The sequence below is a fragment of the Apis cerana genome, linkage group LG2 (genome assembly GCF_029169275.1).
Source record: "Apis cerana isolate GH-2021 linkage group LG2, AcerK_1.0, whole genome shotgun sequence".
NCBI classification, from domain to species: domain Eukaryota; kingdom Metazoa; phylum Arthropoda; class Insecta; order Hymenoptera; family Apidae; genus Apis; species Apis cerana.
The window spans coordinates 3,352,791-3,369,856 of record NC_083853.1 but is presented as its reverse complement, the minus strand read 5'-3'; the positions used below and the strand labels follow the sequence as shown (position 1 = coordinate 3,369,856).

At 36.8% G+C, this 17,066-nt stretch overlaps 1 protein-coding gene across 2 annotated transcripts in view; it reads left to right on the top strand.

The window, feature by feature from the left end:
* Positions 1-1,608: 1,608 nt before the first annotated feature.
* Positions 1,609-17,066, top strand: part of LOC107992647 (insulin-like growth factor-binding protein complex acid labile subunit) — a 439,321-nt gene continuing 423,863 nt past the window's right edge. Inside the window, exon 1 of one of the 2 annotated variants that reach the window (XM_062072148.1) lies at positions 1,609-2,308. In XM_062072148.1, the coding sequence (XP_061928132.1) occupies positions 2,216-2,308 (93 nt within the window). In that variant the 5' untranslated portion in view covers positions 1,609-2,215. The remainder of the gene's footprint in view (positions 2,309-17,066) is intronic. The other variant, XM_062072149.1, reaches the window with a different exon arrangement.

Below are 17,066 nucleotides of genomic sequence, written 5' to 3'. Positions count from 1 at the left end.
CGAAAGAGGAAAGGGCCGAGATACGCTGGAGGGCGGAGAAGCGGTCGAGAGTTGCCGGCAGAACCGATCCCGTGCTATCGTCGGCAGACGTATAGCCCCTCCGCCTTTAAGGGCTTCGTGAAAAAGAATCGTATAGAAGAGAGAGAAGAGGGCTGGAGGCAAAAATCGTGCGGAAATGTACGCTTCCAGAAATAACTATAGTATTTTACAATTCTCCTCGTCTTCGGTCATAACTGCCCGGGTCATACGGTATCATAAATCTCGACCCCGTAACTTTCTTTTATGCTTCGTCAGTGATATCATGGAACGGTGTAAACTGGAATTTAAAAATCTGTCCATCCGTGTGATCGTTAGGCGGCCGGAAAACTCGGCCTTTCCAACGTTACTTCGCTCCTCGTTCACTTTTAACTGCACTTTCGTTTTTCTCTTACTCGCGCGTATCGCCTTTCTCCCTCTCTCTATTTCCCCTCCTCTCTCTCTCTCTTTCTCTTTCTTTCATTCTCTTTCTCCATCTGTTACTGGTGGATATTCTCTCTCTTTGCGTGCACGTGCTATTAATGTATAAACGGGAATGTTGTTACTAATCGCAATGACAGTCGTAGAGGAGTGTACACGCGTCCGTTCTCGCCTAGAGTGCTTAACAGAGGGCTGATTTTGCAACTTTTCTAGGACAAAGGTGCATTCGTAATTTCGGAAGTTGTAACGAGGCTGCTTTGAATTTTGATGAGCCACGGATCGGACACCACCGTTCCGGCTTTTTCTTCGTTACGGGCTCAAACTGTGACCCGACGTTCGCGCTAATTTCAACCGTCCCACGTTCGATCCTCCTTTCTCCGTTTTATCCTGATTACAGTCTTAAATGCCACTATTAATTAATTCTCTGCATATGCTACTTCGGGTGTCGAGGAGAAAGGGATAACTGACGCTTCCCAAATGTGTTTTTAACACCAGGTTCGACTTAAGTCGAATTTTATATCCTCTCCTTCTAAGAAACCAAATAAACTCGTCTCCTTTATTGGATCGCTGTTGTATGTATCGTTCTTTGCGCCCGGCAATTCTAGCAATTTCAACCGGGGAGGATAAAAAAAGGAAACGCGGAACGTAACGTTATAAAGCGCGACCGTATAGACGCATCCACGGAGGTGAACGAATCGCGTAAACTGATTTGCATGAAAAGAATGTAAATCGTTCGGACAAAGCAATTTAGGCGGCGGCTATACATAACTCCGTCGTATCAGCCGCGTTTTAAAAGTAGACAGCTCGCTCGACTTCCGTTAAATCGCGCTCACAATCAGTCGTTGCAATCGACGAATTGCGGTTGCGCCGGCCCTGGAACACTCTTCGTGTGGGGGGTAACTACCAACTCACCCTACTCTCTCCCCCCGCTACACTTCAACCACGAAACACACACACACACACACACACACATACACACGTTCAACGCAACTTCGCGAGATCGCGTATACATGCATGCATCGCCACGAGTTCGGTCGAGGTAGTAAGTCGAGTGCTTTCGCGTATACGCTACTGAATAAGTGGCAGCGTTCGTGTTGGTGAGAAATTCGAATGTGTGGCGGCGGCATAGTACGAAGATCGGTCGGCAGTGGCGCCACGCTCGTGGCCGAGCGCACTCACAGCACAGACTCCGTACAGCCGTAGCGCCATCGAGTTTCGCTTTTCGTCGTTCTCGGTACGTCGCTGCGGGCCGTGTAGCCAGACGACAGTTTGCCCTGTGTGCCTGGACGGGGCGGGTGTAATTTCGATCGTTCGCGTGGTGACGTTACACACGTTTTCGGAGCGGTATCGTGTGAGAAAAAGTGACATTAACGGTTTCGTATCACGGTTACACGGGATAAAATTGTTCGCACGCGTACGAACTCGACACATGAAGAGAAAAATAATTGGTGCAAAGTGGACGAGGAAAGAAGACGCAAGTAGAACCGGCAACGATTCGAGGAATGACCCCACATGATCGTTTGCGGTCACACGACGCTTTGACGAGTCGCGATACGACGCGATGATATCTTCCAGGTGTTTATTATTCCCACCTTGACTACATCACGCGTGGATTTTTTTATCGCCTCTTATCCGTTATCTGATTAGTGTGTTCGGTGTGAAAGAAAATCAAAGTGTTTTAAATCGAAAGGGAAAGAGCAAAGGAGAGGAAAAAGTTTAGTTTTGTTTGTTTACTCCGGTTCGTCGCACCACGAGAGTCATGGGTGATGTGTACACGCTAGTTAGTGACCTGCTCGTGAAGGATACACCCGCGGACAGAAGAAAAATCGACCTGACCACGCCACCCGCAAGGGTAAGTCTGCTCGACTTATCTTCTCGTTAGTTTCTCTTGCGATACTCCGTGTTTGTCATTCCTTCGTTTATTAACGCGGCCTCGTGTTCTCCTCCGCTTTGTTCTGTTTCGATCTCGGAAAATTAAGGATGGTATCACAGCCGGAGGCGAGAAAAAAAGACCATTGCTAGGGGTCGAGATGAAGTATCAAAAGAGAAAAAGAGAGAAAATGGCTATTGTGGTCTCTCGATCCTTTTTCTTCGAATACTCCTGCTCCGATTTGTGCACGTTTTCTTTCTCTCTCTTGCTCTATCCTCCTCCGATCCGTACGCGCGCTTTCTCTTCGTCTCTGTCACGTTCCGTTCTCCTTGCTCCGTTCTTGACTGGTTCGAGAACTCGGCGTCGTTCTCTCATCGTGTTCTTTTTTTTTCCCCCTTTCTTTCTTTCTTTTTCACCGTTCGGAGCAAGGTGACGCCTCGAAGTTCGACGAATCGAAATGTGCACGCCTAGCGCGTTTAGATTATTACACTCGACGAGAGGCCGCTTTGTGCCAGGCATTGAATCACGTACGCGGATGAAAGATTAAAGTCGGAGCGCGCGTGCGACGATTGAAGGTGGATCGTCTTTTTGGCGCGATCGAACTGTCAATCGCAACCAAGGGATAGAACCTTGGGTAAAGACGGATCGAAAGTGTCAAACTCAGCTGGTGGGAGAACGGTGCTCGAGAAATCTGAGACGGTTCATCATCGATCATCGAAATAACTCTCTATTTGACTTTTCTAATCGGATCGGAATTCAATACGTTTCTTAATCGATTAATGTTCTTCGTTGATGAATTTATCGTTGATGAATTTATCGTTGATGAAAGAAACTGGAAATCCGTCAGTTTGGTATTAAAAATTTGTTCTTTCTATGTTGCTGTATGACATCATAACTATATTTACCAACATATATAACAGACGCTGCATTATGTGTTTGTATACGTTCATATTACAACAAGCTGTAGAATACCGACATCATCGTACACGTAGATGTAATATCTATCTATAAATAAAGTAGTTTTTTATTTGATTATCTTTGCGTGTTGTAACAAAAATTTCTCGGAATGATTCGTAACTTCGTTAGCTTTCGTTTTCTTTTTATTATTATATTATTATGTATTCTTTTTTTTGTACACATAACATTAATTAACTTCTATATTTGAAATGTTATTACGTTAAAATTTGCATGATAGAAATTATGCAATAATAGGATAAATAGTTAATTTATAATATATAATTTTATTATATATTATATATATTATATTCTGTATATATCGTCATCATATAGCAATTATTAAATGTTTTTTCAATTAAAAAAATAAAATATAATGTAATAATAAATAATAATAAAATGAGACAAAGTAAAAAGATTATTTATAATCATTTTTTTAAAAGATTATTTTAAATTGAATAGTTTTAAAAACTTTTGTAAACTGTTAATTAAACGTCTCAAGAACAAAATATACATATAGTATCTTTTGTTAGTCGTAATGCTTATTTTATTCCTGATGTTTAATTGGACGTTTAATCTTAATAAACAGATTCAGAAATCAAAATAGATTTATTTTCTTTTTTGAAAATAAGAGAAATAAACAGAGCATTGTGGTTTTGTAAATATGCAATTGATCTCTAAAATAATCAGTATATAGTTTATATTTCATACTTGTTCTTTTCAAAGATTAGATAATAAAAAATTGAATAATAAAATCATCAAACTTAAATTATTTGTTTTTTTGAATCAAAGATATCTCGTTAAATTAACAATTAGCAAATTATATATTAGATTTTCATCTAAAAATCTTAATATTAATTTTTTTTTTTAATTTTGATATTAGAAATTTTCATTTGTAAAAGTATTATTTGCTTTATTCAAGAATTAATCCAGTTGTTGAAATAAGATCGAGATTTGCTTGTTTATTTTTCGAAAATTTCTTTGATTAATGTAAAATAACAAAAAAAAGAAAAATAAAATAAAAGCAATGGATAAAATAATACAATAAATTTCAAGAATAGTTTTAAGGTATTGTCTAATTAAATTAATTTTTTGTTTCATTTAATATTATTAAAATTATAATTTGAATTATTTATTAATTTTATAGAATTTGATATTATTAATAAAGTATCATCGATCATCTGAAGTTTCAAAGTAATTTTTTCTTATGATTTTATATTTTATTTTATAAAATACTATTTTATTATATTTTATTATATAATTTTTTAAATACATAATAAATATAGGTGTTTCCATACGATAGAAATGTAAGAGATTTCTTTCTTATTATCCAATCTTTTTAAATCAAAATTTAATTAGCTTCCAAAACGTGTATGATTTTATTACATTAATGATTAATGAAAACAATTTGATATTTCGATCGAAGGTTTAATTAATCAAAAATGAGAAAAATATCACATTTAAAATTCATCCCTTTCGTTTCTTTTCTCTCTCGTACATTTTATATTCGCATAACAATCAATCGATGTATTAAACGATAAAAAAATATCACGAAACGTTGAGTACAAACTTTTTTGCTGCCAATCCATTTGAGAAAATAAAATTCGCGTTCTCCTTCACCATTATCATTTACATCTACTTTTTCCGTTCGTAGCTGTTAATTACACAACGAATTTCTCTCTCTTTCTCGAGTCATTTTCTTTTCCATCATGGATATTCGTGACATCGGGAATAAAAACGATAAGTATCCGTAGCGTAAGAAAGCATAATAGTTTCCACTGAGCGATCCGAGATTGCGAGAAGGCATGCAAACTATCTCGAGTAGCCCGAGTTATTCGAGGCTTACGATTGCGTTTTCGAATTGCTGTACTTCGTTCCTCTCGTAAGTTTCATGGAAAGTAAGGCAAGGAACCGAACACGGATAGAAACAGGGACTCGAAAGTGGAGGTAGCGGAGCTAGTTTCTTAACGGCGCATAATAATTATTGTGTTGTCGTATACAGAGGCACGAGGCTTTCGAGAAGTTTATTACGTCGGTGGAAACGAGCTCGTTGAATATTCGACCAGGCCTTATTCAGAATTCCGCGACACGATCGTCAAAAATTCGACGAGCATGAACAACGTCCGCCCCGGGCTCTCTCGGAAACTCCGTGATCGTGCAGATTAAATATTAATCCGGACGGTGTTCGGTATTCGGGTAACAATAGCGGGGGATTCGCCTCCTGTTACATCAATATTAATTGCCTCATCAACGTGTTATCGGCACCTTGGAGAATTTCACTTTGGATCCGAAGATTCAAGTGTAGTGCTACACCTCCCCCCTTTTCTCGGTTTAAAAAGGGGTAATTATCGTGAGAATTATACACGTGTAATATCCCTTCTGAAATTTCTACATACGGGTATTTTTCTTTCGTTCTTTTATTCGCGATATGCATGTGTGACGTCAGATTGGGTAATCATTTTTATACGAGCAACACAGCAAATTGGCCTACATACGAATGTGTATGCATAGTCGACTTTTGCACGCGAATTAATAGGCAAATATTCGACTTGTATGTTTACGCAATTCGACGGAATGTTTATATCGAATCGTAAAACGAAGTGATATATTACATATGATTTATGTATACATAATATTCGTTGGTTGCTTTATGAGCTTTAACTAATTAACTAGTTGTGCTATCAAAATTAACGAAAATTGTGTTTTCAATGATATTGTGCGTGTAGATTTCATATAATCAATTATATGGAAATGGAGTAACTTCTTTCTTTAGTGAGAAATATCATTTTGAAGAGGTGAAATCAATTCTTGAAATTTCCATTTTTATAATACAACTTTTTAATGATACTAGAATAATATTTTAAATATATAAAATTTATTATTATACTTGTAAAAGTATTTTCAATTATATTTAAAGAAACTTTTATCTCTATTATCGTTCAAATAAAAAGCGGACGAAAAGCCGATTTCTTTCTTAAAATAAAAAAAAATCACGAAGAACGAAAAGCAGCAAAATCTTTAGATTGGTCCAATAAAATTATTTTGATTTAACTTGTCGCGTATCAGTCAGATATTTCTTTGTTTTTTGAAAAAAATGAAATTCTTTAGTGATAAATACCAATCTCGTAAATATATCGGTGTATACATTGCAAAGAGATAACGAGTTAATAAAGAATAAGTCGTATTACGTTTCTATGATTTTTGAAGCTAAGATAACGCGACCCAAGTCTCTTTTATGTTTTCAGACTTTTCTTATCGGGGAGTCGACTCGCACTTAACCGTGAATTAGCTTAACTTGGAACTAATTTTTGTTCCTTCGCTCGCTAACTTAACGATAATTGAATTAACAGGGGGGAAAAGAGATCCTCGAGCCCCGGTTCCCTTCTTTTTTCCTTCCTGGTAGGGAAAAATTACACCTGAACCTTAGGGGTAAATAGAAATGAAATGGAACGAAATGATGGAGCATTATCTTGCATTAACGCATCCAATGGCACACTACGAGAAGCTAGGGGAGCTCGCATATGTCACTTATAAGCTTTCCGCATAGGAGGTGGTGTGTTTAAGACCGCACATGGCGCTCTTGTGATTGCGTCCCTTGCACCGCTTTTGTGTCGCGTCACAGTCGTTAATAATGCGTAATTAATAACCTTCCCTGGCTTGACACATTTACACCCTGCTGTTAAAGGAATCAAAAGAAATTAACGTATGGAGAATTATTTTTGTCGCGAAGATTTGAATAACGGATGGGATTGACGTTTATGTAACGATGTTGTGTTGTGTGATATTATTTGCATAGTTTGTAATAGTATTATGGACACGTTGATAATGTGGATATACAAATTGATATTTGATAGGTTCGCGATCATTTGTCATGGAAACTCTGCAGGCGAAAGACTTGTGTTCGTGTATGTTATAGAGTGTTGATTAGCAATTAGTGTAATCGAATTATCGATTAAAAATAATTAACATACACGTGGCTAATTGCACATTAGATTGAATAGAATGTTCTAAGCGTTTTAATCAGATGATCAGTTATACATCTTATGCGAACTATATGAAATCATTTATTCTTTAATTTATATTTCATGTTTTTTTCTAAAATATTTCATTTCTTCGATAATAAAAAGATCTTTATATAATTTTCGATAAAGTAGATTAATAATTTTTGCATGTTTGTATAATTTTCATTTTCAAATAATGAAATTATATATTTTTATTCGCTTTATAGTATATTTATAAATGAACAATTTTAGCAATTTTGAGTTTTCGTCTTGCAAAATTTAGAAAATATGATTCTATTAGAATTTGACCCTAAAATACAAATATATTTGTAAGAAAAATATTATTCAATTTAATAAAAAATAGTTTCATAAAATTAATTTTATTTGATCTTTTTTTAAAATTAGAGATAGTTAGATAAATATAATTAAAAAAAGAATATAAAAATGGAATAATTATACTACTATTGATTTTATCATTTGTTAGATATATACATAATTAAACTCATATGAAAAAGTTATATAAAAGTTTTTCAGGAAATCTGAAAAATCTATCAAATTATTATATCCTCTTATAAAAAAAAGCAATACTACTACGTTAAGCTTTTTATAGTTACATTCTTTTTATTCGATCGTTGAAAAATACATTTAACCCTCATAATGAAAGTTTCACATTATGCTAAATATCGTAAGGTCACGGGTGGAAACTACTCTTCTCACATTCATAGCCCGAAAGATAATAAAAACTCATTAACGTATAATATTAATGAAACTACGTGATGATTTTAAAAGTTACGCTCTTAAGAGATCGCTCGCACAAAAGGGGATGAAATTATAGGGTACAATCCCGAAATGAATCCCGGTAGAGGAAGGCTCAACTTTTCATTTCGGATTTACTTGTCGTAAATTAGACGAAAATAGCAAAGTAGAGAATACTTTTAGTATCCGCGCCACTAACATAACTATGGCATAAGACAGTCTTGCCTGCCTACGAAGTACTCGCCGAGGACAAGCTAGACCGGTACTACCGCTTTTTCTCCCCTTCTCTCCTTCTCTTCTTTCTCTTCCGTGAGCGCACAGCCTCGCATACACGCGCGCAGACACACATACATACGTACACAGGCTCGAAGCAGAAATACTCGACCATTCTTTCTTCTGCCTACCTGGTCTCTTTTTCAAAGGTGTGCTCGTGCAATGTGCAGAAGATCGCGCGCTGCTTTCTATCGTGACTCGTGTAACTCGAGGGCATAATAATTATCGCGAAACGATGACGATTCAGTTATGACTTCGATATCTCGGATGCACTTGGATGCACGCGCAGCCGATATCGTTGTTCCGTCGAGGAAAGTGTTTCGCGTGCGCACTTCGTCTTATCGACTTTAAACGTATCATCTTTGACCCCGTATTCAGGGCATGCCGGCGTTAAGGATGCAGGCGGTCTTGAAATTTTACCGCCATCTACTACGGTATCAATAAGATGATATCTCGATGTTCCATGTGAACGCGATTCGAATTCGACGTTATGTTTCTAGAACTCGAGAGTTCGCTTTTTATTTTGGGCCATGATAACGTCTCTGGGTCACACAGTCCCGATAAGAGAATTGACACAAAGTTAAACGATAACCGACACGGTGACGAGCTTGTGATTGACGAAATTGGAAGTAAACGCAGAATTTTTTTATCGGGTTTATTCTTTATACAACTTCAACAAATAAGTAGAGTATCGTTTAGAGTATATTTTATCATACGTAAATCGGATAACAAAAATTTCATTTCAATAATAAAAAAATTCGAAATGATTTTTGTAATCGAATTGATATAAAAATTATTTAAATTATACGCATGAGGTTGTTATTCTTGGAAACCGAATTAAATTCGGATAATAACATTCGTATGCTGTGAAAAATACACAGTATAATCAAACGTGAAATTGAAGCATCAATACAGATTATATTCACGAACTCTTATACGTACTCGATCGATAAATGTGTATGGCGTGTTGATGATACGAAAAGTTAAGGCTCGCATCGATGAAATACATTAATACGCGCATATCCAATCGTTGAACGAATTCGATAAACGAGTTGTAACGTGTACAATCTTGAATCGGCTCTGGAGGCCGAGATTGCAGCTATTGAAGCATCTCTTGGAACGTGCTTTACTTTTTTTACGCGATTAAGAACGAGCAATCGGATCGGCACCGCTTTAATCTGTAACTTGAGTTATCGTACGTACCGTTGTCGAGATAGATTAGCAATTCCATTCGACTGGAAATGGAGGAATTTCGTCGTTACCTTACACGCGACGACTTCTTAACTTTGCGCAATTCAAATTGGATGAAAGCTAAGATCGATGAGATTTAATATGGAATTATAGTAGGAATCTTTTGTTTTAGTGAGGGGGATCTTATTTTTATTTTTTTATTTAAGGAAATATAGCTTCAAATTTTTATCATTAAAATTTATTAAATTTTTAACTTTGAAATTGAAAGAGAGAAAGAGGGAAGGAATGTATAAAAATATTTTAAGAGAATTATTTAGGCAAATTTTATATTAAGTTATCTCAATAAATATATTTCACATTCAAAATAGAATATATCTCGATATCTCGAATTTCTTTTTATTCGAATATCTGATTTTCAAAATCTCTATTCAAAATCCTCTTAATTCGATTATTTGAAATTTATATTATTATTTCACTTATATATATTATATATATTCATTTTACTTATATATATTATTTGAATTAAACTTTTTATGAATTTAAAAATCAGATTTCTTCTGATATATTATCGAGATAATAAAGAATTATAAAATTATGGCGAAAATAAGTGTTTCATAGTATTATTTGATTAATAAAAACGAACCAATAATTAATTTCTGTCTGGTATTCATCTCATTGGGAAACATACTTTATAAATTGTTTAATACTTTCAAAGAATTTATATTTTTTATAATTAGAACCAATTACGATAAACTTCGTTAATGGAGAAGTCAATATTGAATAAAAATTAATCGCCAGCGAATAACTATTGTCTTGCGTTAATCGTATATACAAAAAGTAGTTCGATATGACGTTGGCTGGTCAAAAAAAAAAAAGAAAAAAAAGAGAAAAAGAGAGAGAAGAAATTGAAAATTTTCAAATGGAAGTTATTAGACTTCATCGATATCGAATCCGTTCGTCTGTGTAAAGACTTTACTTCCATCCATTTCTATATTGGTTTCTCTCCCCGCCCTTTCGCAGCTCGTTCGTCTAAGAGCTGCGGTCTTATAGTGGGTAGGCAAGAAAGAGCAGTTGAAAAATTTGAATGGCTGAACTCCTGGCGCTCATAAATCTGGAACAATTCCACGATAAAGGAAATTCCTTCCTTTTCTTCCCTTTTATCGGTTCACTTTTTCCCCTCGCGCTTCACCGCGTTTAAGTATGGTTTTGTCGGCCGGGCAGACGCGAGCCCTTCAATGGCAAACTTTCGTTCGCTCAACATCAAACGATGGGTTTCTAACTCGGAGGCGTTTTAATTACTACCCTCGCGGTAATCTAACGTCTTTCTTTCCCTTCTTTTTCTTTTTTCTTTTTTTCGGGGAGGGGGAAAAGTTGGATGAATCGTTCAAATTGACGCTCGACGATGTCTCTAAGTCGATTAATTTTTCGATTTTCCCCCGTTTATCGAGCTTTGGCAGCGCTGTCTGGAAAATAAATTTCACCCTATAAGCCGGAACAGTTATTATAGATTTTCCGCGATATTCGATAACACGGCCGTATACATGCCGCGCGAAGACATAAATTTCGAACCCCTCAACCTCTCTCTCGACAATCCCATTCACGACATCATGAAGAGTATTCACTTCGGACGTTATACCGGCGAATATTTCCCTATTTATGCCAATTCTCTATCCTTCCGCGGATTTAAACGCAACGTATTTATGACTCTTTGGAATAATCCAGTAGAAAAATTGAGAATGGCCGAACATCAAATGTTGCAGATTCTGTATTTGTATCGATCGATGTTATGTATCATTGTATTAGCGTATTAATTATATTTTTGTAAATGGACAAAAAAAAGAGGAAGAAAATAATGAACAGAGTTTCAGAATACAGAATCTCGTTTTTTCGATCTTTTTATACGATAGTTTATCGATTAAGAATGAACGAACTTACGTGATTTTTCACTATAGAAAATCTTTTCATTATTCTCTTAATTTTTGAGCCGTAACTGATTTAGTGATTATTTTACGATTTTATGATAAACAATATGAATCTACGCTTCGTAAAATATTTTTCATTAAAATAAAAATTCTTTTTCCATTTCCATTAAAAATATACGTATAATAAGAAAATACATACACATAAAAATTTTATTTTATTTCAATTATTTATGCATATTTATTAACATTCGAAACTTGTGACTCTCTATTAATAATACCAGTTAAATAACGCGAGAAAATTTAAATCTGTAGATTAAATCCTTGAACTTTCAAAGGAAAGGAAATCGAGAGATAAGTCTTGCTAAGATTAGCCAGAGCATCAACCTGTGTCTCGTCTCGACGCGTCCTTCAATGTAGCATCCCTTTCAGGCATGTCATCCTTGCCTTGCCTTCCTTCGTTCTTTTTTTTTTCCGGGACATAGTGCATGCAAGTGCACGTACGTAACAGTACAGTGCGTGCACGTCGTTCTGGGAGCTCATTAATGTTTTCAAGATGGGGATGTGGCCCCTTTGACCTTTTAAAAAACGACTATACAGACGAAAAAGCAAAGCGCGAGCAAGTGGAGCCAGGGGAGAAAAGGTAAAAGCACGTCTGAAATCTCTGAAGGACACTAGACTTGCTGCTGCCCTCGGACTCCATGCGCCTCGTACGCAATGAAAGAGTAGAGTCTTCTGAAAATACTAATGACCGATGTTGCTTCCTTAATTAAGCTGTGTCTCGTTATCATTCGCGACACTGTACTGTTACAGGATTTGTCGCTGAGACGTAAGTTTCTTTCTATTCATATGGGAATAGAGACAATATGAGTATACATACACTTTTGCTGATGATACGGTTTCTCTTTTGTTCCATGGAGATTTGCAAGCAGATTTTGCAAACCTTAATATCGTGGAAAAATTATTCCACAATTAAGATTCCATGTTGCTTTTATCTCCTGTAAATGTATTTGTCCTGCAACAACATTAAACAATCATTTTGAAATATCATAATGTAGATATAGTGAAATATTTAGAATAATAGACAAATAAAAAGATTATTAATATAAAATATAGCTATTGAAAAGTTCTCATTTTTCGTCGAAGCCTTGAAAAAATGCTTCATAAAATTACGTTATAATCATTCTGAAACGAAATCATGAGGAATCAGTGATCCTTTAATATCATACTCCTCTAACGAGTCCACTTTGGAGCATTATCGAAGAATCCATCGTGATCTTAAAATCTATTTATGATATTTTAAAAATTTCAAAATTTAGCAAGCATGATAACCGCGTATTTATCTAATCATCTCTAATCATTCAGTTTAGAAAAACATTATTATCGAATGCGTTCATAGATTGAAGAAACGTTATCCATATACATAATAGATTATTTGTAACTGAAGTTAATCTTCTATCAAAATCGTTTATAATTCTCGTCGAAAATTAATCCAAATAATGGTTAATCCAAATGGATTAAAGGGAAAACTTATATGAGAAACATACATGCCTCGTATATACGTATAATGTGATCGATATATAGGGTACGTCAGACGCGTTCTTTTCGGTAATTGAAATGGAGTTTTACGATCGGATGGTATTTGATGCATTTTCCGCGTCATTTGTAATGCAATCTCTGGACGAGGTTGCGCGAGGCGCGATGGGAGGCAACGTGTTTCGCGTAACGCGTTATGGAAATACGAGCAGAATTCCAGGGGAAGCAAATTTTTCCAGGGCTCGTGGCCACGATATTAAAGTTCGACAGGATGGAGAGGGAGATGCACGCGCGTGCATCCTCGAACACAATTGTATCTCGCCAGGTATCCGCCAAGTGGCGTTTATTCGGGATACACAAACGAATTTCTCGAATATCTCGTCGAAGCAACGTCACAAACCCCGACTTGTGCGTCTCTCGTTTTGTAATCCGCCCCCTTTCCGCTTTATGCGGCGCAACTGGCGAGAGGTATCTCGTATTTCGATCTTGAACGACCGCAGATGTCCCGCAGCGTAGTTGTGTCCCGTCTTCTCGTTCCTTTGCTCCGTCTCGTGGTTGCAAACTGCCAAACCGCAGATCGTCTGAAAAGAAATCGTTCTCGCCGCTCCGGTTTCCATCGATACACCGAAAATAAAACCGGTGAAAACGTGTGCTCCCCGTATCTGGATATATTCTCCCTCCACAGAGGAATAACAATGCGCGCGTAATCCGGTTATTCGAGTAGCTCGTACAGCAGCGTTATCGTATCGATTTTTCGCTTAACGACGTTCCCTGTCGCCAGATACGAAGAGCTTTAAACGCCCCCGTTTTCGTTGATCGCGACGATTCAACCGTTTCCATCGGCTCCTGTGTGCAACAGTGATTATTTCTCAGGGAAAAAAGATAGCATAAATTCTCGTGATCGAACGTGGTCGCTCTCTCGTTGCGTGCTCGCCGATCATCGAGCGTTGGTATCGGTTTCGCGAGTTCTAATCAAAAGTGATGTACGTATATGCAGTTCGAAATTGGTGGTATAACTTGCTGTGCTACGTGTATAGCGATCTTAGTTACGACGATCCATTATGTATGCATGTATATATAATGAAGAATCATATGTGAGAATCGAGGGTATGTTTCTAAGGTTGAAAATGAGTTCACAGGAAAAAAACGATATTTTTTCGTTTGAAGCTGTGTTTTCAAGAAAATCAGGTTTACGGACTTGTTGTTAAATGCACGCGAGTTTATCGATTCTATTTAATATGTTTCAATTCTTAGTTTCATAAACAATTTTATTTTCTTTGCTTATTTCCGTATATATTATTTTCTCGGTAACATTCAGTTAGAAATCAAATTCACGCGTATTTGAAAATTTTTTAAACTTGATTTCAAACGACCAGATTTTATTTCTTTTTCTTTTTTTTTTTTCTCTCGTCACATACAGAATCATTATTTGTATCCTTAGATCTATATTTATTAACTATTAAATTCGTACATTCGAAACGTATCATGCATCGCGCGGATGTACATAGTTGGAACCTATTCGAAACGCGGTATTCGCGACGGACACGAATATCCGGGTTCGAAAACAAGCGGATATTAAGAAGTTGGATAATTTCCGCGTGCCGAGAGATAGAAAATATCGAAGGAATAGCGAGGCGCATCCGCGATATCATCGAATGGCCGGGACATTGGGCGTCGTCCATGCATTTCTCTCTTCGGGTGCGAGTTCAATAAAACGGCTTCGGTTCCGTGACCGGTATCTCAGGGATGGCGACCACCTGTCTCCACCTCTCTTTCTCTCGTTCATGCTTTCTCTTTTCTCGCTTATTCGACGATTGATTGGAAGCACATGCCACCTATAACACGGCTGTCTAGGCTGTTAACAATTTTGGCACGACTCCCTGGAGGCGGCCCTCCTCGTGTCCAGCGGCTCCCTTTTCGTTTGCTCGCCCCCTTTCATTCGCTCGTTTCGTTTCGTTTCATTCGCCTACTGTTGCACCACCCGACGTCTGCCCAAGTTTCTCGATTCGAGCCGACAATAAAAACGTTTGATATATATTTCCGGTGTTTACGAGGTGGCCGGCGATGTTTCGAGTAATTTCATGTGTTGTTTCTGCACGATATCGGCCGCTACGTGAGGAACATGTTTGAACAGAGTTATTAACGCTTTCGCGGTTGCGCTCGACGTTTTTCGGTTTATAGCGGAGGAAAAGTCTGGATGGCGAACGGTTATGAAAAGAATATTTGTCGGTTATGGGCTTTCTAATTGAACCGGTTGTTGGCGTGCGGGAATTGAAGTGGGTCTGTCTCGAAATTGTATATTTTCGAAAATTGTGTTGTTTCACGCGATAATAAATACTTGATGCATTCACTTTCGTCGATGAAAAACTTGACAGGTTTTAAGATATGATTTTTTTTTATTATAGAAAAGTCTAATTGGAAAATGTGACTTATACGAGTTTTTCTCTTTTGATTTTTTGTAATCAAACTTATTTTTTTTTTTTTTTTTACGTATTGTATGTTTTCTGTTAAAAATAAATTATTCCATTTTGTCTTTAAAAATATTAAAAGTAATTAATTCGTAAATTAACTTTTGATTATTATAAATTAACACATGTTTGTAGCTATAAAATCGAAAAATTCGTTATGATAATAGTATCACTTTTAAACTATATCGATTTCGTTAAAATATTTGTCAATATTCATCAACAAATAAAAGTTTTGAAATTAATTTCATTGAAACATGATTCAATGAAAATTCTTGATTTCTCAGAATAAAAAAAGTCATCATCTATTTGAATTCCATTAGTTCGTTATCATATATTAAGGTTTGTAACTGATAAATCGAATGAATCAGCAATAAAATTGTAACGATGTAATATTAGATATCAAATATTATATTTTAAGTACTATTTAAAATTTTTGTATTTTTTCAAAAAAAGATTTTCAAAATCGGATAGATAAATTTTTACAATATTCGTATAAAGATGAATGAAAATTAACAATACTTGTCAATATCATGTGCATCAATCGTAATAAATTTTCACTAAAGAAATACATTTATCACTTAAAAAATCCTTAAACGTAGTGCACGAGCGATTTTTCGCGCAATTGTACATCTATCTTCATTGTTCCGAATTCGAAGAACAAGGAAAGACATACGGGATCGTAAAATGTCGCTCGTATATATTCGAGCCTCGCAATCGAATCGATCGAATCCGATCATTGTTTCTTCGTGCCTGGCGTGGAGCAGTTCACGGTTTGATTAATCAGAATCGGCGGCAAATGTAAGCCGATAAGATAATTGGAGCGTGTCTGCAATATCTCTGTTGTTTCAACACCTGTCTTCGGCATTGTAGTTGGCGGATGTATTTCTAGCCTATCGAAATTCAACTGCATTCAACGGCCAAGTGTTATCTTCGCGATCGCGTTATAAATTAGTTAAGCGGAACAATGGAGCGATGGTTGGCTCTTAATCGTTTTATCGTTTCCCCCGGCAGTTTTTTTTTTAACGAAACTGGGATCCAATGGGTCGTTGTAAAGCGAAATTAAATAGAACCTGCGTCGACAGGTTTTACCGCAGTCTCCAGCCGGATAAAGTTTCCAGTGATTCATGCATTGCCCCCGCGGATAATGTGACTCGAAACCGTCACGTCCGTGCATTCCCGCGCGTTGATACCACCCGAGTTATTTTCCATAAGGATGCGAACACCCTCTCCGCTCCCTCCCCTCTCTCCCCCTTCGCAAAGAAGTTTTTACTCCCCCTCCGTTCGGAGTTGAATTTAGTTAAAACTTTGAGACGTTAGTCGACTTCTGCCGACGACCCGGACAACGAATAAGTCGTACGTTTTCAACTCGACCGTTCGGAGGGAATTTCACCACGGAGTAATTTTGTTTAATGATCCCTCGCGAGCCTCGGGCCCCACCTATAACACCGACGTTTCCTCCGCCTCGCTTTTCTCGTCGACCTAATAAACTAAATTAAACGTTTCCCTAGGAAAATTGCGTGAAACAAACTATTCTCGTAAGAGGAAGATGAGAAAAATGGAACGGGTCCTCGACGAGGTGGGAGGTTGAATTGAAAATCAGTGCGGGGAATAGGGGATCGAATGATATTATCGGATGAAATTA